The sequence below is a fragment of the Ranitomeya imitator genome, chromosome 4 (genome assembly GCF_032444005.1).
Source record: "Ranitomeya imitator isolate aRanImi1 chromosome 4, aRanImi1.pri, whole genome shotgun sequence".
NCBI classification, from domain to species: Eukaryota; Metazoa; Chordata; class Amphibia; order Anura; family Dendrobatidae; genus Ranitomeya; species Ranitomeya imitator.
Window position 1 is genome coordinate 704,217,397 of NC_091285.1, and position 25,350 is coordinate 704,242,746.

Sequence of the window (25,350 nt, forward strand, 5' to 3'; positions counted from 1 at the left end):
TCCCAGAGGACTGACAAGGAGTCGGCAGGTGGAGCAGGAGCTCCCGTCAGGTACTTGTACAGACTTCTGGTACTTGTGAAATGAACTGTGTGGTAACCCACGGCAACTGGTCAGGAGAGGACCAGCGTGTTTAGTTGCTGCAAACCGTAATGTCGTATGTTGGTGCCTGTGGTGCTCCATGGACATTGGTGAAGTGTACGGCGTACGGACACCCATGATACTGGGTGAAGTGAGAGGCCCAGCATGTTTAGTGTTCGTGAGTCAAAGCCGTATATGAAGTGTGCAATATAAAGCTGCAAGTTACTATCACCAGTTGGTGCCTATTGTGTTCGATGGAATGTATAATATGGACTGTGCATAACCCGGTTTATGACCTTTAATAAACCGCATGGACTGTTTTTGTTTTAAAAAATCGTGCCTGACTACGTTAATCCTGTGCCAAGCAAGTGTTCCCCAATACACTTAGTGAGAGCAATCTTACAGGAGATAAAATAATAAATAAAGTAGAAACAATTTCTAGTAAAAAATGGAGTCGATGAAAGTGACGCATCGGGCATCATATGAGCCGCATTTTATTTCCACAATGCCTCTTGTTCAGTAGGATATGATGGGGTACAAGGAAACAGGAAAACATTATATGCCCATTGTTTTGTTTTTTTATTAAGTTTTCCACTTTTATCTGTTACCATTTTTGGTATAGATGCTTTCAAGACCAACGTTCTTACTGCACAACCCTTTTAATACAAGTTATTGCATATCAGTCTGACTCAAGCGAAGCCATTTTTCTATTTAATTATTGGATGAGTTTGGCAGTCAGGATCCACCTTACATGGCAAAATCACAGTTAAAAGATACTGATTTTGGCCACCGGTGCCCCATACTGGGCTTCACCGAGGCTTACAGCCTTCTCATGTATTCTATAGTTTTGATTTCACTCGATTTCTATCTCTTTAGTGTTTTATGATAATTTTCAGTTTATCTACAGACTAGAATGGAAAGAAAGGTTCACACAAGAGGCAAATACATCTGCAACATTTAGCACTGCATCATTGCCAACCATGAACCCCTGGGATGAAGAGCTCCTCATTCTTTTAAAGTTGACTGAATGGTCTCTGCCCCCAAACAATACAACTTTAGAGTTCTCCACCCATCCAAAGACATCAGAATTTTTCCTACTTTATCCCCGGCCTTCCTATGTCGTGGGAGAAAATTTGGAAGTTCTCATCATGGCCAAGGACCATAAAGGTCGGGCAAAGAGCTATGGTGGGGATTTTTTTCATGCAAAGCTTCATTCCCCAAGTCTCAAAGCTGGAGTGAGTGGGTCTGTGACAGACAACAAGAACGGCTCCTACACAGCTTCCTTCATTCTCCAGTGGCCGGGTGAGACCATGGTCTCCATAAAGCTCATGCATTCCAGTGAAGCTATTGGAATATTGAATGAGAAAAGGATTTCACGACCAGATAAGGTAAAGCAAAATAGACAACTAATGAAAACGTTATCACAGTAAAGCACAGTGATATTTGATATTTCAGACTATCACTGCAAGTACTTTGTACCACTAAACCACACCCATTTGCAGAACTACCCCCCCCCAGTGCCCCCTGTTGATAATGTGCCACCCTACTCCTAGAGCAACAGAAGGGTCCCAGGGCATTGAGTGGTCAACGGAGTTTCAATCTGACTGACATGAGGCAAAATGTAGGATGACACTAGTACACCAATCCATACACGATACATCTCTTGGGGTCTTCACTGAAGAGCCTGATGCATTTTTCAAGTATGAGGGGCACAGTGTTAGATTAGGGCCAAAGTTAAAGAAAAATTAGCATTCCTGATTGAGACAACTTATAATATATTGTTCCGGTTCTGACATTTCTGGACTATTGATGACATATGCCACAAATGTTTGATAGAGGGTTGTTCTATCTGTAGGATTCTCTAAATAAGGGGCTTGTATGTTTTGGACCCCCAATTTAGCACTTCAGAGAGTGATAGATGAGAAGGACATAAATCTGGGCAAATATTTTCAATGTAAATTACAAAACATCTATAATGGGGAAGGCTGCTCACAAAGGCATTATCCAACCCCATTCCAAAAGCTGAACACCCCTGCTCTCGATAGAAAAGTTAAAAGGGGTGTTAGCAACTGAACTGAACTTGATCCCCTGTCATTACAAGTGGAAAACATATCGGTCATGAAGAATCTGCTCACGGGTTCCCACAGAAATCCCAAGATGGGCCTCTAAAGAACCCTCTCTGAATGTAGTAGAAGTGCGCATGTTCAACCACGATCCCTATTCATTGTTGTGGGTTACTGAAGGAGGCTGAGTGCGGTGTTGGGTTGCTTCCAGAAGTTTCATAGATTATGGATATGGAATAACTTTCGATTATGGGAATGACTCTTTAGTCATGTCATTCACTATTTGTTCTTATCTTTGACCAAGGTTTTTTTCAAAGGCTATTTTGTGAAAAACGGAACCGAAGAAGTGGTGGAATGTAATTTTGACCTTCCTGGGCAAGACGTTTGTGAATATTATGACTCACTCAATGAAGAAAAATGGGTGTGCAAAAGACCAAAAACACTACCCTGTGACGCTTATCGGGACCATTCATCTGGTGGCAATCGTGATATCCTAAATAAAGCAGAAAAACAGTTCTTCTCATTGTAAGTCCTTGTTTAGTTTTTTCTCTTCTACCTAAAAAATATCAAAAAACAAAGAAATAAACACCAGAACCTCCTCAGTCAGCTCAAAGCAGCTGCTGGCCGACACAGCAGAAGAGCTGTGTGTAAAATAATAGCAGTAGTTCTGTAGAACCTGGCAGAGATTGCTAAACATTGAGTGAAGGTTTGCTTTGCAGCTCCAGTCAAATTGTAATATCTGGTTGTCACCACAGAATATAATGGGTGATCTTGGGGTGCAGGCTCTCAGATACCCGACAACCTCTTATTTATTAACTATCTCTTGATTACTTCATCAATGTGTCATGATTGGACAGAATCTTTAAACAATAAACTTGGTTTCATCTTAAAGGGAATCTGTCAGCAGGTTTTTTTCGATGCACAAATGCTTCTCATTCAATTAGAATATCATGAAAACTTAATGTATTTCAGCTCTTCACTACAAAAAGTGAAGCTCATGTATTAGATAGCGTCATTACACACAGAGTGATCTATTTCATGTGTTTATTTCTGTTAATGTTGATGATTACCCAAAAGTCATTCTCTCAGTAAAGCATTTAAAAAGGTCCCTTAATCTTGTTCAGTAGCTCCACAATCAGTTTTGTGAAAGGCACTTGTGATCTGAAAACAGCCGGAGATAGAGGCTGAAACACAGAAGTTACGGATGTGTCACTTGTCAAAGAGGGTGCTCTTGTTAACTAATGGGGAAAGATTTATTATTTATTAACATTGCTGGACTACACTAGTCTGGTAGCGCCCACTTCTGCGATAAGCACCTCGCTGTCTACAGATTTTATGCCTGGAGAGCCTGCTGTGAGCGGGGATAGCAAAAGCAAAAACAATATTTTTCTGTCTCTTCAAGGTCAATGATTGAGCAAGAACTTTCATCGAATGTCAAACCTTTTAATGTCCTACCCCAAAAAGATAATGTCAGAGGTATGTTTTATCTATCTATCTATCTATCTATCTATCTATCTATCTATCTATCTATCTATCTATCTATCTATCTAACTATCTATCTATCTATCTATCTATCTATCTATCTATCTATCATCCATCTTTCTTTCAATTCAATTAACCCCTTAGTGACAGAACCAATTTGGTACTTAATGACCAGGCCAATTTTTGCAATTCTGACCACTTCTGCTCCTGACGAAGCCACGCCGTGGCGACACGCGTTGGGCTCCCTTTGTCCCCCCTGACCGTTGTCAAGCTTTTTTGAGTGCTGCTTGCAGCTCTGGACAGGCTATTTCGTAATTGTATGGCTCCTTTTTTCAGCTCATTCTAGCCCCTTTTGGTGTATACCTGTATGCCTCTTCTTCTATTTGTATTTACTGCCTTTTGGCAGGTGTTACATTGATATGCCTTTTATTATTATCATTTTAGGCTTATAGATATTACATTGCCAGCTTGTGGGGTTCAGGTATTCCTCTGAGCTCATTCCATGGATATATAATTTTTTGCATTTCGCACTTTATATACATTTGGGGTCTTTATATTATACATGGTACACCTATATATATAGTTAGGGCCAGAAATATTTGGACAGTGACACAATTTTCGCGAGTTGGGCTCTGCATGCCACCACATTGGATTTGAAATGAAACCTCTACAACAGAATTCAAGTGCAGATTGTAACGTTTAATTTGAAGGGTTGAACAAAAATATCTGATAGAAAATGTAGGAATTGTACACATTTCTTTACAAACACTCCACATTTTAGGAGGTCAAAAGTAATTGGACAAATAAACATAACCCAAACAAAATATTTTTATTTTCAATATTTTGTTGCAAATCCTTTGGAGGCAATCACTGCCTTAAGTCTGTAACCCATGGACATCACCAAACGCTGGGTTTCCTCCTTCTTAATGCTTTGCCAGGCCTTTACAGCCGCAGCCTTCAGGTCTTGCTTGTTTGTGGGTCTTTCCGTCTTAAGTCTGGATTTGAGCAAGTGAAATGCATGCTCAATTGGGTTTAGATCTGGAGATTGACTTGGCCATTGCAGAATGTTCCACTTTTTGGCACTCATGAACTCCTGGGTAGCTTTGGCTGTATGCTTGGGGTCATTGTCCATCTGTACTATGAAGCGCCGTCCAATCAACTTTGCAGCATTTGGCTGAATCTGGGCTGAAAGTATATCCCGGTCCACTTCAGAATTCATCCGGCTACTCTTGTCTGCTCTTATGTCATCAATAAACACAAGTGACCCAGTGCCATTGAAAGCCATGCATGCCCATGCCATCACGTTGCCTCCACCATGTTTTACAGAGGATGTGGTGTGCCTTGGATCATGTGCCGTTCCCTTTCTTCTCCAAACTTTTTTCTTCCCATCATTCTGGTACAGGTTGATCTTTGTCTCATCTGTCCATAGAATACTTTTCCAGAACTGAGCTGGCTTCTTGAGGTGTTTTTCTGTCTATTTTTGGTATTGATGAATGGTTTGCATCTAGATGTGAACCCTTTGTATTTAATGTCATGGAGTCTTCTCTTTACTGTTGACTTAGAGACAGATACACCTACTTCACTGAGAGTGTTCTGGACTTCAGTTGATGTTGTGAACGGGTTCTTCTTCACCAAATTAAGTATGCGGCGATCATCCACCACTGTTGTCATCCGTGGACGCCCAGGCCTTTTTGAGTTCCCAAGCTCACCAGTCAATTCCTTTTTTCTCAGAATGTACCCAACTGTTGATTTTGCTACTCCAAGCATGTCTGCTATCTCTCTGATGGATTTTTTCTTTTTTTTCAGCCTCAGGATGTTCTGCTTCACCTCAATTGAGAGTTCCTTTGACCGCATGTTGTCTGCTCACAGCAACAGCTTCCAAATGCAAAACCACACACCTGGAATCCACCCCTGACCTTTTAACTACTTCATTGATTACAGGTTAACGAGGGAGACACCTTCAGAGTTAATTGCAGCCCTTAGAGTCTATTGTCCAATTACTTTTGGTCCCTTGAAAAAGAGGACGCTATGCATTACAGAGTAGGGTTGAGCGAAACGGGTCGAACATTTTCAAAAGTCGCCGACTTTTGGCTAAGTCGGGGTTTCATGAAACCCGATCCGACCCCTGTGCGGGGTCGGCCATGCGGTACGCGACTTTCGCGCCAAAGTCGCGTTTCAATGACGCGAAAAGCGCCATTTCTCAGCCAATGAAGGTAAACGCAGAGTGTGGGCAGCGTGATGACATAGGTCCTGGTCCCCACCATCTTAGAGAAGGGCATTGCAGTGATTGGCTTGCTGTCTGCGACGTCACAGGGGCTATAAAGAGGCGTTCCCGCCGACCGCCATCTTACTGCTGCTGATCTGAGCTTAGGGAGAGGTTGCTGCCGCTTTGTCAGAAGCAGGGATAGCGTTAGGCAGGGTCCATTAACCACAAAACCGCTTGTGCTGCAGCGATTTGCACTGTCCAACACCACCCTCGGTGTGCAGGGACAGTGGAAGTTTTTTTTTTTTTTTTTTTCCCCTCAGCGCTGTAGCTCATTGGGCTGCCCTAGAAGGCTCCCTGATAGCTGCATTGCTGTGTGTACGCCGCTGTGCAAACCAACTGCTTTTTTCAAAGCACAAATCCTCTTGTTCCTTCCTTTCTGCACAGCTATCTTTTTTGTTTGTCCACACTTTTTATTTCATTTGTGCATCAGTCCACTCCTTATTGCTGCCTGCCATACCTGGCTGAGATTACTGCAGGCAGGGAGATAGTAATTGTAGGACATTCCCTGTTTTTTTTTTTTTTTTTTTTTTGGTGGGAGATTAAGATTGGCAATTTGGCATTTCTGCTAGAGTGCCATCCCTGTGTGTGCCATCTCTCTCACATAGTGGGCCATAGAAAGCCTTTTCATTTTTCTGTATTTTTTTTTGTGGGGTGTATAAATTCTCCCTGATAAAAATACAGTGGGAGATTAATATTGGCCTTTGGGCTTGTGTGCCAGTCCTGAGTGTGCCATCTCTCTCACAAATAGTGGGCCATAGAAAGCCTATTTATTTTTTTTTTTGGTTTTATAAATTCTCCCTGAAAAAAAGGGAGATTAATATTGGCCTCTGGGCTTGTGTGCCAGTCCTGAGCGTGCCATCTGTGCCAGCCCTGAGCGTGCCATCTCTCTCACAAATAGTGGGCCATAGAAAGCCTATTTAATTTTTTTTTTTGTTTTATAAATTTTCCCTGAAAAAAGGGAGATTAATATTGGCCTCTGGGCTTGTGTGCCAGTTGTGAGCGTGCCATCTGTGCCAGTCCTGAGCGTGCCATCTCTCTCACAAATAGTGGGCCATAGAAAGCCTATTTAAATATTTTTTTGGTTTTATAAATTCTCCCAGAAAAAAAGGGAGATTAATATTGGCCTCTGGGCTTGTGTGCCAGTCCTGAGCGTGCCATCTGTGCCAGCCAGCCCTGAGCGTGCCATCTCTCTCACAAATAGTGGGCCATAGAAAGCCTATTTAATTTTTTTTTTTGTTTTATCAATTTTCCCTGAAAAAAGGGAGATTAATATTGGCCTCTGGGCTTGTGTGCCAGTTGTGAGCGTGCCATCTGTGCCAGTCCTGAGCGTGCCATCTCTCTCACAAATAGTGGGCCATAGAAAGCCTATTTAAATATTTTTTTGGTTTTATAAATTCTCCCAGAAAAAAAGGGAGATTAATATTGGCCTCTGGGCTTGTGTGCCAGTCCTGAGCGTGCCATCTGTGCCAGCCAGCCCTGAGCGTGCCATCTCTCTCACAAATAGTGGGCCATAGAAAGCCTATTTAATTTTTTTTTTTGTTTTATCAATTTTCCCTGAAAAAAGGGAGATTAATATTGGCCTCTGGGCTTGTGTGCCAGTTGTGAGCGTGCCATCTGTGCCAGTCCTGAGCGTGCCATCTCTCTCACAAATAGTGGGCCATAGAAAGCCTATTTAAATATTTTTTTGGTTTTATAAATTCTCCCAGAAAAAAAGGGAGATTAATATTGGCCTCTGGGCTTCTGTGCCAGTCCTGAGCGTGCCATCTGTGCCAGTCCTGAGCGTCCCATCTCTCTCACAAATAGTGGGCCATAGAAAGCCTATTTTATTTTTTTTTTGGGTTTCAGAAATTCTCCCTGGAAAAAAAAAGGGAGATTAATATTGCCCTTTGGGCTTGTGTGCCAGTACTAAGCGTTCCATCTCTCTCTCTCTCTCAGTCAGTGGGCCATAGAACGCATATTTTTGGTTTTATTTGTTTTCTAAATTCTCCCTGAAAAAATCATTTTATTTTATTTGGTTTCTAAATTCTTCCTGATAAAATCATATTTTTTTTATTATTTTTATTTCTAAAGTCTCCCTGAAAAAAAAAAAAAAAAAACAACCAAAAAAACAGTGGGAGATTAATATTGGCCTTTCTGCTTGTGTGCCAGTCTTGACTCCTGGGTGTGCCATCTCTCTCTCTCTCTCTCTCTCTCTCTCTCTCCAATTGTGGTCCATAGAAAGCCTATATTTTTTTTCCTTGATTTGGGTTCTAAAATCTACCAGAGAAAATAACTACATCAATCATTGGTAGAAAAATATTGGCCTCTGGGTTTGTGTGCCACTCCTGACTCCTGTGTGCGTCATCTCTCAGTCAGTGGGCCATAGAACGCCTATTTTTGGTTTTATTTGTTTTCTAAATTCTCCCTGAAAAAATCATTTTATTTTATTTGGTTTCTAAATTCTTCCTGATAAAATCATATTTTTTTTATTATTTTTTTTTCTAAAGTCTCCCTGAAAAAAAAAAAAAAAAACAGTGGGAGATTAATATTGGCCTTTCTGCTTGTGTGCCAGTCTTGACTCCTGGGTGCGTCATCTCTCAGTCAGTGGGCCATAGAACGCCTATTTTTGGTTTTATTTGTTTTATAAATTCTCCCTGAAAAAATCATTTTATTTTATTTGGTTTCTAAATTCTTCCTGATAAAATCATATTTTTTTTATTATTTTTTTTTCTAAAGTCTCCCTGAAAAAAAAAAAAAAAAAACAACCAAAAAAAACAGTGGGAGATTAATATTGGCCTTTCTGCTTGTGTGCCAGTCTTGACTCCTGGGTGCGTCATCTCTCAGTCAGTGGGCCATAGAACGCCTATTTTTGGTTTTATTTGTTTTATAAATTCTCCCTGAAAAAATCATTTTATTTTATTTGGTTTCTAAATTCTTCCTGATAAAATCATATTTTTTTTATTATTTTTTTTTCTAAAGTCTCCCTGAAAAAAAAAAAAAAAAAAACAACCAAAAAAAACAGTGGGAGATTAATATTGGCCTTTCTGCTTGTGTGCCAGTCTTGACTCCTGGGTGTGCCATCTCTCTCTCTCTCTCTCTCCAATTGTGGTCCATAGAAAGCCTACATTTTTTTTCCTTGATTTGGGTTCCAAAATCTACCAGAGAAAATAACTACATCAATCATTGGTAGAAAAATATTGGCCTCTGGGTTTGTGTGCCACTCCTGACTCCTGTGTGCGTCATCTCTCAGTCAGTGGGCCATAGAACGCCTATTTTTGTTTTTATTTGTTTTATAAATTCTCCCTGAAAAAATCATTTTATTTTATTTGGTTTCTAAATTCTTCCTGATAAAATCATATTTTTTTTATTATTTTTTTTTCTAAAGTCTCCCTGAAAAAAAAAAAAAAAAAAAAAAAAAAAAAAAAAAACAGTGGGAGATTAATATTGGCCTTTCTGCTTGTGTGCCAGTCTTGACTCCTGGGTGTGCCATCTCTCTCTCTCTCTCTCTCCAATTGTGGTCCATAGAAAGCCTACATTTTTTTTCCTTGATTTGGGTTCCAAAATCTACCAGAGAAAATAACTCCATCAATCATTGGTAGAAAAATATTGGCCTCTGGGCTTGTGTGCCACTCCTGATTCCTGTGTGCGTCATCTCTCACTCAGTGGCCCATAGAAAGCATATAGTTTGTTACATTTGTTTTCTAAATTCTCCCTGCAAAAATCTATTTTTTTTTTTTTGGGGGGTTTCTAAAGTGTTCCTGAAAAAAATAAAAATAAAAAAAAAATAATAGTGTGACATTAATATTAACATTTGTGCTTCAGTGACAGTCCTGCGTGTGGGGCATCTCTCTAATTTGCAGCCACCAAAAAAAGAGTGTGTAACATTGGGCCTGATTTTCGCTGTGGTCTCACCAACCTGTAAAGGGGTAGCTAAATCATACTGAAGTTATAGCTCACCGTGTAAGTTGTGTGACTGCAACAAATAACGTTAGTTTGGTTACGTTTTTAAAACAATGAGGAAGTCTAGTGGAAGAGGTCGTGGCCGGGGGCGTTCATTGTCAGCTGGTAATGAGGGTAGTGGTAGTGGTGGAGCATCAGGTGGTCGTGGGGGAAAAAATATTGCACCTAAGTCTGGAGCTGTGGAGCCAGGTTCGTCGTCCGGCTACACAAGGCCTCGAACGCTCCCTTTTCTGGGATTAGGAAAACCGCTTTTAAAGCCGGAGCAGCAAGAGCAAGTTTTGGCTTATCTTGCTGACTCAGCCTCTAGCTCTTTTGCCTCATCTCGTGAAACTGGTAAAAGTAAAAGCAGCGCGTCGTTAGTGGATGTTCACGGTCAGGGACAAGTCACTTCCTTGTCCTCTTCAGCAAAAACAACAACAGAGAAGAATGCAGCAGGCGACACAACGGGTTACTCCATGGAGCTCTTTACACATACCGTCCCTGGCTTAGAAAGTGAAGCAGTTAACAGTCCATGCCCATTACAAATTGAATCTGACATGGAGTGCACTGACGCACAGCCACAGCCAGACTACTATGCTGGTCCTTTGACTCAGACCACAACATTGCCCTCGCAGGGTGCTGATCAAGAATCAGACCCTGATGAGACTATGTTGCCCCATCACGAACGCTATACCACCGAACGACACGGTGACACAGACGAAGTTGCGCAGGAGGTACAAGAAGAGTTATTAGATGACCCAGTTCTTGACCCCGATTGGCAGCCATTGGGGGAACAGGGTGCAGGCGGCAGCAGTTCTGAAGCAGAGGAGGAGGAGGGGCCGCAGCAGGCATCAACATCGCCACAGGTTCCATCTGCCGGGCCCGTATCTTGCCCAAAACGCGTGGCAAAGCCAAAACCTGGTGGAGGACAGCGTGGCCATCCGGTTAAAGCTCAGTCTGCAATGCCTGAAAAGGTATCCGATGCTAGAAAGAGTGCAGTCTGGCATTTTTTTAAACAACATCCAATTGATCAGCGCAAAGTCATCTGTCAAAAATGTTCTACTTCCTTAAGCAGAGGTCAGAATCTGAAAAGTCTCAATACTAGTTGCATGCATAGACATTTAACCACCATGCATTTGAAAGCTTGGACTAACTACCAAACGTCCCTTAAGGTTGTTGCACCCTCGGCCAATGAAGCTAGTCATCAACGCAACATCCCTTCCGGCAGTGTAGGACCACCATTTAGCGCACCACCTGCTGTATCTGTGCAGGTATCTTTGCCAGGCCAAAGCAGTCAGGGTCAGGGAATCACCAGTTTCGTAGTAGGAAACACTGCATCTAGGGCACCGGCGGCAACAATACCATCTCCCACCGTCTCTCAGTCTGCCATGTCCACCGGCACCCCCGCTAGTTCCACGATCTCCAGCTCTCCAGTCCAGCTCACCCTACATGAGACTATGGTTAGAAAAAGGAAATACTTAGCCTCGCATCCGCGTACACAGGGTTTGAACGCCCACATAGCTAGACTAATCTCGTTAGAGATGATGCCCTACCGGTTAGTTGAAAGCGAAGCTTTCAAAGACCTGATGGACTACGCTGTACCACGCTACGAGCTACCCAGTCGACACTTTTTTTCCAGAAAAGCCATCCCAGCCCTCCACCAGCATGTTAAAGAGCGCATCGTCCATGCACTCAGGCAATCTGTGAGCACAAAGGTGCACCTGACAACAGATGCATGGACCAGTAGGCATGGCCAGGGACGTTACGTGTCCATCACGGCACACTGGGTAAATGTGGTGGATTCAGGGTCCACAGGGGACAGCAAGTTTGGGACAGTTCTGCCTAGCCCACGGTCTAGTAAACAGTTGTCTGTAGCCGTTCGCACCCCCTCCTCCTCCTCCTCCTCGTCCTCCTGCAGAAGCAAGAGCTCGTCCACAGACCGCAGTCGCACAAACACTCCATCCGCACCTGCCACTGTTGCACACCAGGTCTCCCATTATGGGGCAGCTACTGGCATACGTCAGCAGGCTGTATTGGCTATGAAGTGTTTGGGCGACAATAGACACACCGCGGAAGTTCTGTCCGAGTTCTTGCAGCAAGAAACGCAGTCGTGGCTGGGCACTGTAGATCTTGAGGCAGGCAAGGTAGTGAGTGATAACGGAAGGAATTTCATGGCTGCCATCTCCCTTTCCCAACTGAAACACATTCCTTGCCTGGCTCACACCTTAAACCTGGTGGTGCAGTGCTTCCTGAAAAGTTATCCGGGGTTATCCGACCTGCTCCTCAAAGTGCGTGGACTTTGCGCACATATCCGCCGTTCGCCTGTACACTCCAGCCGTATGCAGACCTATCAGCGTTCTTTGAACCTTCCCCAGCATCGCCTAATCATAGACGTTGCAACAAGGTGGAACTCAACACTGCACATGCTTCAGAGACTGTGCGAACAGAGGCGGGCTGTTATGTTTTTGTGGGAGGATACACATACACGGGCAGGCAGTAGGATGGCAGACATGGAGTTGTCAGGTGTGCAGTGGTCGAAGATTCAAGACATGTGTCAAGTCCTTCAGTGTTTTGAGGAATGCACACGGCTGGTTAGTGCAGACAACGCCATAATAAGCATGAGCATCCCCCTAATGCGTCTGCTGATGCAAAGTTTGACGCACATAAAGGATCAGGCGTCTGCACCAGAGGAAGAGGAAAGCCTTGATGACAGTCAGCGATTGTCTGGTCAGGGCAGTGTACATGACGAGGTACCGGGCGAAGAGGAGGTGGAGGATGAGGAGGATGATGGGGATGAGTATATTTTTAATGAGGAAGCTTTCCCGGGGGCACGGGAAATTGGTGGCGTGGCAAGGCCGGGTTCTGGTTTTTTGAGGGACACAAGTGACGTAGATTTGCCTGCAACTGCCCCTCAACCAAGCACAACCGCAGATTTGACAACGGGAACTTTGGCCCACATGGCGGATTATGCCTTGCGTATCCTCAAAAGGGACACACGCATTACAAAAATGATGAACGATGACGATTACTGGTTGGCCTGCCTCCTTGATCCTCGCTATAAAGGCAAATTGCAAAATATTATGCCACATGAGAACTTGGAACTAATATTAGCAACAAAACAATCAACTCTTGTTGATCGTTTGCTTCTGGCATTCCCTGCACACAGCGCCCGTGATCGTTCTCACACGAGCTCCAGGGGCCAGCAGACCAGAGGTGTTAGAGGGGCAGAAATCAGAAGTGGCGTTGGACAGAGGGGTTTTCTGACCAGGTTGTGGAGTGATTTTTCTATGACCGCAGACAGGACAGGTACTGCAGCATCAATTCAAAGTGACAGGAGACAACATTTGTCCAGTATGGTTACAAACTATTTTTCATCCCTTATCGACGTTCTCCCTCAACCGTCATTCCCATTTGATTACTGGGCATCCAAATTAGACACCTGGCCAGAATTGGCAGAATATGCATTGCAGGAGCTTGCTTGCCCGGCAGCTAGTGTCCTATCAGAAAGAGTATTCAGTGCTGCAGGTTCAATACTAACAGAAAAAAGGACTCGTCTGGCTACCCAAAATGTAGATGATCTAACCTTCATTAAAATGAACCACAACTGGATTTCAAAATCTTTTGCCCCACCCTGCCCGGCTGACACCTAGCTTTCCTATGAAAAGGTCTTGCCTGTGGACTATTCTGAATGACTTTTCCAATCTCGTAATTTTCTTCACCTGATTGTCCAGCATACGACATGTTTCCACCTCACGAAATGGCCAAACTCCCCACACGGGGCCGTGCTATCGCCACTTTGCGCTTGGACCCTTGAGAGTGCTGTTTGTCTGAAGAGGTGGGTGTGGCCGCTTTTGGTCGACGGCACTGCCACTGGGTCCCTCATAGTACAATAAAGTGTCTCTGGCGGTGGTGGTGCGCACCCAACGTCAGACACACCGTTGTAATATGAGGGGCCCTGTGCCTGTACCGCCGGCCACAAGACAGTTCCCCCCCCCAGCTCAAACAGTGCTCTACCACTAGCAAAATTATCTCTCACAGCTTCACCAATGTGTAGTCTAGCCGCTGACATCCTTCAATGCCTGGCACTGACAATACCATTGTTTTGACATTTTTGTTATGTTAGGCCTTCGAAGCCTGTCTGCGGTCCCTTCTTTCTACAACTACTACACTGACCAGGCCACTGCTGGCCGTGTTACCCTGGAACCAATTTAAAAGTGCCTACAGTCAGCCCAATTTTGTTATGTTAGGCCTTCGAAGACTGTCTGCCGTCACTCCTTCCACTAGACTTCCACTGACCATACACTGCTGCCCATGTACCCCTGGAACCAATTTAAAGTGCCTACAGCCAGCCCAATTTTGTTATGTTAGGCCTTCGAAGCCTGTCTGCGGTCACTCCTTCCACTAGACTTCCACTGACCAGACCACTGCTGCCCGTGTACCCCTGGAACCAATTTAAAAGTGCCTACAGCCAGCCCAAGTTTGTTATGTTAGGCCTTGGAAGCCTGTCTGCGGTCACTCCTTCCACTAGACTTCCACTGACCAGACCACTGCTGCCCGTGTACCCCTGGAACCAATTTAAAAGTGCCTACAGCCAGCCCAAGTTTGTTATGTTAGGCCTTGGAAGCCTGTCTGCGGTCACTCCTTCCACTAGACTTCCACTGACCAGACCACTGCTGCCCGTGTACCCCTGGAACCAATTTAAAAGTGCCTACAGCCAGCCCAAGTTTGTTATGTTAGGCCTTGGAAGCCTGTCTGCGGTCACTCCTTCCACTAGACTTCCACTGACCAGACCACTGCTGCCCGTGTACCCCTGGAACCAATTTAAAAGTGCCTACAGCCAGCCCAAGTTTGTTATGTTAGGCCTTGGAAGCCTGTCTGCGGTCACTCCTTCCACTAGACTTCCACTGACCAGACCACTGCTGCCCGTGTACCCCTGGAACCAATTTAAAAGTGCCTACAGCCAGCCCAAGTTTGTTATGTTAGGCCTTGGAAGCCTGTCTGCGGTCACTCCTTCCACTAGACTTCCACTGACCAGACCACTGCTGCCCGTGTACCCCTGGAACCAATTTAAAAGTGCCTACAGCCAGCCCAAGTTTGTTATGTTAGGCCTTGGAAGCCTGTCTGCGGTCACTCCTTCCACTAGACTTCCACTGACCAGACCACTGCTGCCCGTGTACCCCTGGAACCAATTTAAAAGTGCCTACAGCCAGCCCAAGTTTGTTATGTTAGGCCTTGGAAGCCTGTCTGCGGTCACTCCTTCCACTAGACTTCCACTGACCAGACCACTGCTGCCCGTGTACCCCTGGAACCAATTTAAAAGTGCCTACAGCCAGCCCAAGTTTGTTATGTTAGGCCTTGGAAGCCTGTCTGCGGTCACTCCTTCCACTAGACTTCCACTGACCAGACCACTGCTGCCCGTGTACCCCTGGAACCAATTTAAAAGTGCCTACAGCCAGCCCAAGTTTGTTATGTTAGGCCTTCTAAGCCTGTCTGCGGTCCATTCTTTCAACTACTACTACACTGACCAGGTCACTGCTGCCCGTGTACCCCTGGAACCAATTTAAAATTGCCTACAGCCAGCCCAATTTTTTTATTTTAGGCCTTCGATGCCTGTCTGCGGTCCATTCTTTCAACTACTACTACACTGACCAGGTCACTGCTGTCCGTGTACCCCTGGAACCAATTTAAAATTGCCTACAGCCATGTGTTATTATTTTAGGCCTTCGATGCCTGTCTGCGGTCACTCCTTCCACTAGGCCTCCACTGACCACACCACTGCTGTCCGTGTACCCCTGGAACCAATTTAAAATTGCCTACAGCCAGCCCAATTTTTTTATTTTAGGCCTTCGATGCCTGTCTGCGGTCCATTCTTTCAACTACTACTACACTGACCAGGTCACTGCTGTCCGTGTACCCCTGTAACCAATTTAAAATTGCCTACAGCCATGTGTTATTATTTTAGGCATTCGATGCCTGTCTGCGGTCCATTTTTTCAACTACTACTACACTGACCAGGTCACTGCTGCCCGTGTACCCCTGGAACCAATTTAAAATTGCCTACAGCCATGTGTTATTATTTTAGGCCTTCGATGCCTGTCTGCGGTCACTCCTTCCACTAGGCCTCCACTGACCACACCACTGCTGTCCGTGTACCCCTGGAACCAATTTAAAATTGCCTACAGCCATGTGTTATTATTTTAGGCCTTCGATGCCTGTCTGCGGTCACTCCTTCCACTAGGCCTCCACTGACCACACCACTGCTGCCCGTGTACCCCTGGAACCAATTTAAAATTGCCTACAGCCAGCCCAATTTTTTTATTTTAGGCCTTCGATGCCTGTCTGCGGTCCATTCTTTCAACTACTACTACACTGACCAGGTCACTGCTGTCCGTGTACCCCTGGAACCAATTTAAAATTGCCTACAGCCATGTGTTATTATTTTAGGCCTTCGATGCCTGTCTGCGGTCACTCCTTCCACTAGGCCTCCACTGACCACACCACTGCTGTCCGTGTACCCCTGGAACCAATTTAAAATTGCCTACAGCCATGTGTTATTATTTTAGGCCTTCGATGCCTGTCTGCGGTCACTCCTTCCACTAGGCCTCCACTGACCACACCACTGCTGTCCGTGTACCCCTGGAACCAATTTAAAATTGCCTACAGCCAGCCCAATTTTTTTATTTTAGGCCTTCGATGCCTGTCTGCGGTCCATTCTTTCAACTACTACTACACTGACCAGGTCACTGCTGTCCGTGTACCCCTGGAACCAATTTAAAATTGCCTACAGCCATGTGTTATTATTTTAGGCCTTCGATGCCTGTCTGCGGTCACTCCTTCCACTAGGCCTCCACTGACCACACCACTGCTGTCCGTGTACCCCTGGAACCAATTTAAAATTGCCTACAGCCATGTGTTATTATTTTAGGCCTTCGATGCCTGTCTGCGGTCACTCCTTCCACTAGGCCTCCACTGACCACACCACTGCTGCCCGTGTACCCCTGGAACCAATTTAAAATTGCCTACAGCCAGCCCAATTTTTTTATTTTAGGCCTTCGATGCCTGTCTGCGGTCCATTCTTTCAACTACTACTACACTGACCAGGTCACTGCTGTCCGTGTACCCCTGGAACCAATTTAAAATTGCCTACAGCCATGTGTTATTATTTTAGGCCTTCGATGCCTGTCTGCGGTCACTCCTTCCACTAGGCCTCCACTGACCACACCACTGCTGTCCGTGTACCCCTGGAACCAATTTAAAATTGCCTACAGCCATGTGTTATTATTTTAGGCCTTCGATGCCTGTCTGCGGTCACTCCTTCCACTAGGCCTCCACTGACCACACCACTGCTGTCCGTGTACCCCTGGAACCAATTTAAAATTGCCTACAGCCAGCCCAATTTTTTTATTTTAGGCCTTCGATGCCTGTCTGCGGTCCATTCTTTCAACTACTACTACACTGACCAGGTCACTGCTGTCCGTGTACCCCTGTAACCAATTTAAAATTGCCTACAGCCATGTGTTATTATTTTAGGCATTCGATGCCTGTCTGCGGTCCATTTTTTCAACTACTACTACACTGACCAGGTCACTGCTGCCCGTGTACCCCTGGAACCAATTTAAAATTGCCTACAGCCATGTGTTATTATTTTAGGCCTTCGATGCCTGTCTGCGGTCACTCCTTCCACTAGGCCTCCACTGACCACACCACTGCTGCCCGTGTACCCCTGGAACCAATTTAAAATTGCCTACAGCCAGCCCAATTTTTTTATTTTAGGCCTTCGATGCCTGTCTGCGGTCCATTCTTTCAACTACTACTACACTGACCAGGTCACTGCTGCCCGTGTACCCCTGGAACCAATTTAAAATTGCCTACAGCCATGTGTTATTATTTTAGGCCTTCGATGCCTGTCTGCGGTCACTCCTTCCACTAGGCCTCCACTGACCACACCACTGCTGTCCGTGTACCCCTGGAACCAATTTAAAATTGCCTACAGCCATGTGTTATTATTTTAGGCCTTCGATGCCTGTCTGCGGTCCATTCTTTCAACTACTACTACACTGACCAGGGCACTGCTGGCCGTGTACCCCTGGAACCAACATCAGAAAATATAAAAATAAGTATTTTGCTTATAAAAAAGAAAATACTGGTGAGATATCAAATGCAGACATTTTAACATTAAAAACAAACACACAACTCTAATCTGGTACAGTACTAAAAATGGCCACCAGCTACAATTACTTTCTCCTGCAAGTAGTTAACTGAAAGTTTTTTTAAATTGAAAACACACATATGGCATCCACCGAGTGTTGTCCTGTCGCGTCTTCTTTATATTATTGCCGAGAAGATGCAAAATAATGAAAATAATAAAATCATTAATTACCAAAATAATAGAGAAAGTCAACACCACATTGCAAATAAACATTCATTCCAAATAAAGAAGCAGGGCGCGTCCGAGGGTGAGTATATACCTAATAAGAATATAATCACCCTCGGACGCGCAATGCTTATTTCCAACAGCCTTCCTTCCTAAGAATCAGCCCTTCCGTCGTGTAGAGAGACGTTGTGTTACACTCCAAGGTGTTCCCCAGGTTGCCTTTCCTGAGCTTCGATCTTCCGGCTCTCGTTTAGTAGTTCTTGGAAACTACTCTGCATTAGGCCTTCAAATTGGGTATGGGGTGTAGAGAGATGGTGTGTTCCACTCCAAGGTGTTCCCCAGGTTGCCTTTCCTGAGCTTCGATCTTCCGGCTCTCGTTTAGTAGTTGTTGGAAACTACGCTGCATTAGGCCTTCAAATTGGGTATGGGGTGTAGCGAGAGGGTGTGTTACACTCCAAGGTGTTCCCCAGGTTGCCTTTCCTGAGCTTCGATCTTCCGGCTCTCGTTTAGTAGTTCTTGGAAACTACACTGCATTAGGCCTTCAAATTGGGTATGGGGTGTAGAGAGAGGGTGTGTTACACTCTAAGGTGTTCCCCAGGTTTCCTTGCCATTGCTTCGGTCTTCCGACTCTCGTTTAGTAGTTGTAGAAAAGTACACTGCATTAGGCCATACAAAATGGGTATGGGGTGGAGAGAGATGGTGTGTTACACTCCAAGGTGTTCCCCAGGTTGCCTTTCCTGAGCTTCTATCTTCAGGCTCTCATTAAATTGTGGTTAAATGGAACAACTGCATTTGGCGTACTAGTTGGTTTGGGGCCTACTATCGGTGTCTGCCACTCCTTGCTGTTCTCCTCCACTGAACAAAGCTGTGCCGCCTGTTTACTACGGTTGCCAATTTTGAACTGCATTTCGACTACTTACTGATTTGGCCCTACTCTCTGTGTCAGCCTCTCATTCCAGTTGTCCTCCACTGCAATGCCCCCTGGTTATTCCTGTGTTACCAATTTTGAACTGCATTTAGCCCACTTTCTTCTTTGGGCCTATATCTGTGTTTCCACTTCATCGTGCCCATTGCCCAGCCAGTGATAGATGAGTCTGCTGGTACATTGACCCATAACGCAACATTCCCCGTGCACGCTACACAACAACATTGTGACCCTGCTGAAAGTCAGGTTGCTCTTCCCGCATACCATACCACCTTACACGGGGACAAAGAGGAAGGTGCAGATGAAAGTGCAGGTTCCTTCATCAGGTGGGGGGAGGAATACTAGTTGGCGACGTCACTGGCACAGGGCCTCTCATAGTACGCAAAAGTGTTGCTGCCGGTGGGAGGCGCCCCCGCCGTGCAAACACACCGCTGTACTTTGAGGGGCCCTGTGCCAGTGCCAATGCCAACGAGTGGGCCCCCCCTGCTTGCTCAGGTTCACAGCACTTGCAAAGTTGAAATACTTACCTCTCCCTGCTCCACTGCCGTGACGTGGTCCAGATTTCCTGGGCCCACTAATTACTTGAACCAGCCCTACCCCCCACAACTTTAGCCAAATGACCCCCAATTTCAAATGCCTTCCAATTATTATAAGGTAAATTACGCTTGACAAGCTTCATTAAGAAGAATGGATGGTTTTGACATTAAAATGGCCACTCTAGGTGTTTTCCTGGCCCCCACTCACTGCCGACTATGCTGCCCCATTGACTTGCATTGGGTTTCGTGTTTCGGTCGATCCCGACTTTACGTCATAATCGGCCGATTTCACTCGACCCGACTTTGGACATAGTCGGGTTTCGCAAAACCCGGCTCGACTCTAAAAAGGTCAAGGTCGCTCAACTCTATTACAGAGCTATGATTCCTAAACCCTTTCTCCGATTTGGATGTGGAAACTATCATATTGCAGCTGGGAGTGTGCACTTTCAGCCCATATTATATATATAATTGTATTTCTGAACATGTTTTTGTAAACAGCTAAAATAACAAATCTTGTGTCACTGTCCAAATATTTCTGGCCCTAACTGTACTTATATCAGTTGATCTAGCTATATGATATGGTGGACAGTACCTTTTTCAGTGTACCCGCATTTGTAGTATTTATATCCATATAGTTTGGGCTAGGTCTATTTTATATATTTAACAACTTGGTGGCTATGATACTGATCAAAACTAATTTGTGAAAATTATAGCATTATATTTTTCTTTATTTTGTTATGGCCATAACAATCACATGCCTATAGGGCGTATATAGTTTTTTTTTTTTTTTTGTCCTGTCCTTCTGAGCAGTTGTGTGTATATATGTTTATATTTATATATATATTCTTGTTTCTACATGCACTCTGTATGCTATCTGGATTGTGTATCTTTATACATCTATTCCCGCATTAACTTTTTCTTGGTCTTGGGGGGGGCATTCCCCATCTGGGGATGTACTGTTACTGTTTTTAACATTGTTTTTAACCGTCTGTTGTGTCTCTGTTTGACCTTAATAAAATTGATGATTTTTGTATAGGGATTATTGTTGTCCTTTTTGGTGATCCCCGGTTCTGTGTATGTCTTCTTTTTCTTGTTTTTTTTATAGCAATTCTGACCACTGTCACTTTATGAGGTTATAACTCTGGAACGCTTCAACGGATCCCGCTGATTCTGAGACTGTTTTTTTGTGACATATTGTACTTCATGATAGTGGTAACATTTCTTCGATATTACTTGCGATTATTTATGAAAAAAACGGAAATATGGCGAAAATTTTTAAAATTTTGCAATTTTCAAATTTTGTATTTTTATGCGCTTAAATTAGAGAGATATGTCACGAAAAATAGTTAATAAATAACATTTCCCACATGTCTACTTTACATCAGCACAATTTTGGAAACAATATTTTTTTTTGTTAGGGAGTTATAAGAGTTAAAATTTGACTAGCAATTTCTCATTTTTACAACACCATTTTTTTTTAGGGACCACATCACATTTGAAGTCATTTTGAGGGGTCTATATGATAGAAAATAATGAAGTGTGACACCATTCTAAAAACTACACCCCTCATGGTGCTCAAAACCATATTCAAGAAGTTTATTAACCATTTACGTGCTTCACAGGAACTGAAACAATGTGGAAGGAAAAAATGAACATTTAACTTTTTTTTGGAAACATCTTAATTCAGAACCATTTTTTTTATTTTCACAAGTGTAAAAACAGAAATGTAATCATAAATTTTGTTATGCAATTTCTCCTGAATACGCCAATACCCCATATGTGGGGGTAAACCACTGTTAGGGCGCACCGCAGAACTTAGAAGTGAAGGAGCGCCGTTTGACTTTTTCAATGCAGAATTGGCTGGAATTGAGATCGGACGCCATGTCACGTTTAGAGAGCCCCTGATGTGCCTAAACAGTGGAAACTCCGCACAAGTGACACCATTTTCGAAACTAGACCCCTTAAGGAACTTATCTAGATGTGTGGTGAGCACTTTGAACCCCCAAGTGCTTCACAGAAGTTTATAACGTAGAGCCGTGAAAATTAAAAATCGCTTTTGTTTACACAAAAATGATCTTTCGCCCACAAATTCTTATTTTCACAAGGGTAACAGGAGAAATTAGACCACGAAAGTTGTTGTGCGATTTCTCCTGAATACGTCGATACCCCATATGTGAGGGTAAACCACTGTTTGGGCGCACCGCAGAGCTTGGAAGTGAAGGAGCGCCGTTTTACTTTTTCAATGTAGAATTGGCTGGAATTGAGATTGGACGCCATGTCGCGTTTGGAGAGCCCCTGATGTGCCTAAACAGTGGAAACCCCCCACAAGTGACACCATTTTGGAAACTAGACCCCTTAAGGAACTTATCTAGATGTGTGGTGAGCACTTTGAACCCCCACGTGCTTCACAGAAGTTTATAACGTAGAGCCGTGAAAAAAAAAATTGCATTTTTTCTACAAAAAAGATCTTTTTGCCCACAAATTTTTTTTTTCACAAGGGTAACAGGAGAAATTAGACCACTAAAGTTGTTGTGCAATTTCTCCTGAGTACGTCAATACCCAATATGTGGGGGTAAACCACTGTTTGGGCGCACCGCAGAGCTTGGAAGAGAAGGAGCACCGTTTTACTTTTTCAATGTAGAATTGGCTGGAATTGAGATCGGACGCCATGTCGCGTTTGGAGAGCCCCTGATGTGCCTAAACAGTGGAAACCCCCCACAAGTGACACCATTTTGGAAACTAGACCCCCCATGGAACTTACCTAGATGTGTGGTGAGAACCTTCAATGCCCAAGTGCTTCACAGAAGTTTATAATGCAGAGCCGTGAAAATAAAAAATATTTTTTTTTTCCACAAAAAAGATATTGTAGCCCCCAAGTTTTTATTTTCACAAGGGTAACAAGAGAAATTGGACCCCAAAAGTTGTTGCCAATTTGTCCTGAGTATGCTGGTACCCCACATGTGGGGGTAAACCACTGTTTGGGCGCACGTCAGAGCTCGGAAGGAATTAGCGCCGTTTTGGAATGCAGACTTTGATAGAATGGTCTGCGGGTATTATGTTGCGTTTGCAGAGCCCCTGATGTACCTAACCAGTAGAAACCCTCCACAAGTGACCCCATTTTGGAAACTAGACCCCCCAAGGAACTTATCTAGATGTGTGGTGAGAACTTTGAATGCCCAAGTGCTTCACAGAAGTTTAGAATGCAGAGTCGTGAAAATAAAAAATATTTTTTTTTCCACAAAAAAGATATTGTAGCCCCCAAGTTTTTATTTTCACAAGGGTAACAAGAGAAATTGGACTGCAATAGTTGTTGTCCAATTTATCCCAAGTACGCTGATGTGCCATATGTGGGGGTAAACCACTGTTTGGGCGCACGGCAGAGCTCGGAATGGAAGGAGCGCCTTTTTGGAATGCAGACTTTGATAGAATTGTCTGTGGGCATTATGTTGCGATTGCAGAGCCCCTGATGTACCTAAACTGTAGTAACCCCCCACAAGTGACCCCATTTTGGAAACTAGACCCCCCAAGGAACTTATCTAGATGTGTGGTGAGAACTTTGAATGCCCAAGTGCTTCACAGAAGTTTAGAATGCAGAGTCGTGAAAATATTTTTTTTTTTCACAAAAAAGATATTGTAGCCCCCAAGTTTTTATTTTCACAAGGGTAACAAGAGAAATTGGACCACAGAAGTTGTTGTCCAATTTATCCCGAGTATGCTGATGCCCCATATGTGGGGGTAACCCACTGTTTGTGCGCACAGCAGAGCTCAGAAGGGAGGGAGCACCATTTGACTTTTTGAGCGCAAAATTGGCTGTCGTGTTTGGAGACCCCCTGATGTACCTGAACAGTGGAAACCCCCCAATTCTAGCTCCAACCCTAACCCCAACACACCCCTAACCCTAATCCCAACCTGATCCATAATCCTAATCACTAACCCTAACCATAATCACAACCCTTACCCCAAAACAACCCTAATGTCAACCCTAACCATAACCCTAATCAAAACCCTAAATCCAAACACCCCTAATCCTAATCTGAACCCTAACCTCAAACCTAACCCTAATCCCAAAACACCCCTAATCACAACCCTAACCTTAACCCTAATGCCAACCCTAACCCTAATACCAACCCTAATCCAAACCCTAACACTAATCCCAGCTCTAACCCTAACTTTAGCCCCAACCCTAACCCTAGCCCTAAGGCTACTTTCACACTTGTGTCGTTTGGCATTCCGTCGCAATCCGTCGTTTTGGACAAGAAACGGATCCTGCAAATGTGCCCGCAGGATGCGTTTTTTGCCCATAGACTTGTATTGCCGACGGATCGTGACTAGGGTTGAGCGAAACGGGTCGAACATTTTCAAAAGTCGCCGACTTTTGGCAAAGTCGGGTTTCATGAAACCCGATCCGACCCCTGTGCGTGGTCGGCCATGCGGTACGCGACTTTCGCGCCAAAGTCGCGTTTCAATGACGCGAAAAGCGCCATTTCTCAGCCAATGAAGGTAAACGCAGAGTGTGGGCAGCGTGATGACATAGGTCCTGGTCCCCACCATCTTAGAGAAGGGCATTGCAGTGATTGGCTTGCTGTCCGCGGCGTCACAGGGGCTATAAAGGGGCGTTCCCGCCGACCGCCATCTTACTGCTGCTGATCTGTGCTTAGGGAGAGGTTGCTGCCGCTTCGTCAGAAGCAGGGATAGCGTTAGGCAGGGTCCATTAACCACAAAACCGCTTGTGCTGTAGCGATTTCCACTGCCCAACACCACCTTCGGTGTGCAGGGACAGTGGAAGCTCCTTTTTTTTTTTTTTTTTTCCTCAGCGCTGTAGCTCATTGGGCTGCCCTACAAGGCTCCCTGATAGCTGCATTGCTGTGTGTACGCCGCTGTGCAAACCAACTGCTTTTTTCAAAGCACAAATCCTCTTGTTCCTTCCTTTCTGCACAGCTATCTTGTTTGTTTGTCCACACTTTTTATTTAATTTGTGCATCAGTCCACTCCTTATTGCTGCCTGCCATACCTGGCTGAGATTACTGCAGGGAGATAGTAATTGAACGACAGTTCCTTTTTTTTTTTTGTGGGAGATTAAAATTGGCATTTCTGCTAGAGTGCCATCCCTGTCTGTGTCATCTCTCACTCAGTGGGCCATAGAAAGCCTATTTATTTTTTTGCTTGATTTGGGTTCCAAAATCTACCAGAAAAAATCACAACATCAATCAGTGGGAGAAAAATATTGGCCTCAGGGCTTGTGTGCCACTCATTACTCCTGTGTGTGCCATCTCTCACTCAGTGGGCCATAGAAAGCCTATTTTTTTTATCTTGATTTGGGTTCCAAAATCTACCTGAAAAAATCACAACATCAATCAGTGGGAGAAAAATATTGGCCTCAGGGCTTGTGTGCCACTCCTGACTCCTGTGTGTGCCATCTCTCACTCAGTGGGCCATAGAAAGCCTATTAATTTTTTTGCTTGATTTGGGTTCTAAATTCTACCTGAAAAAATCAATAAATCAATCAGTGGGAGATTAATATTGGCCTTTGGGCTTGTGTGCCAGTCCTAAGCGTGCCATCTCTCTCTCTCAGATAGTGGGCCATAGAAAGCCTATTTTTTAATTATTTTATTGGGTTTATAAATTTTCCCTGGGGAAAAAAAAAAAAAAGTGGGAGATTAATATTGGCCTCTGGGCTTGTGTGCCAGTCCTGAGCGTGCCATCTCTCT

The 25,350-nt window shown here is 44.3% G+C and overlaps 1 protein-coding gene across 1 annotated transcript in view; it reads left to right on the forward strand.

Moving 5' to 3' along the window:
• LOC138677400 (NXPE family member 3-like) overlaps nucleotides 1-25,350 on the forward strand; it is a 47,648-nt gene that overhangs the window by 5,127 nt on the left and 17,171 nt on the right. The window contains exons 2-4 of the mRNA XM_069767495.1: nucleotides 975-1,466; nucleotides 2,446-2,666; nucleotides 3,544-3,617. Coding sequence (XP_069623596.1) covers nucleotides 975-1,466; nucleotides 2,446-2,666; nucleotides 3,544-3,617 — 787 coding nt within the window. The remainder of the gene's footprint in view (nucleotides 1-974; nucleotides 1,467-2,445; nucleotides 2,667-3,543; nucleotides 3,618-25,350) is intronic.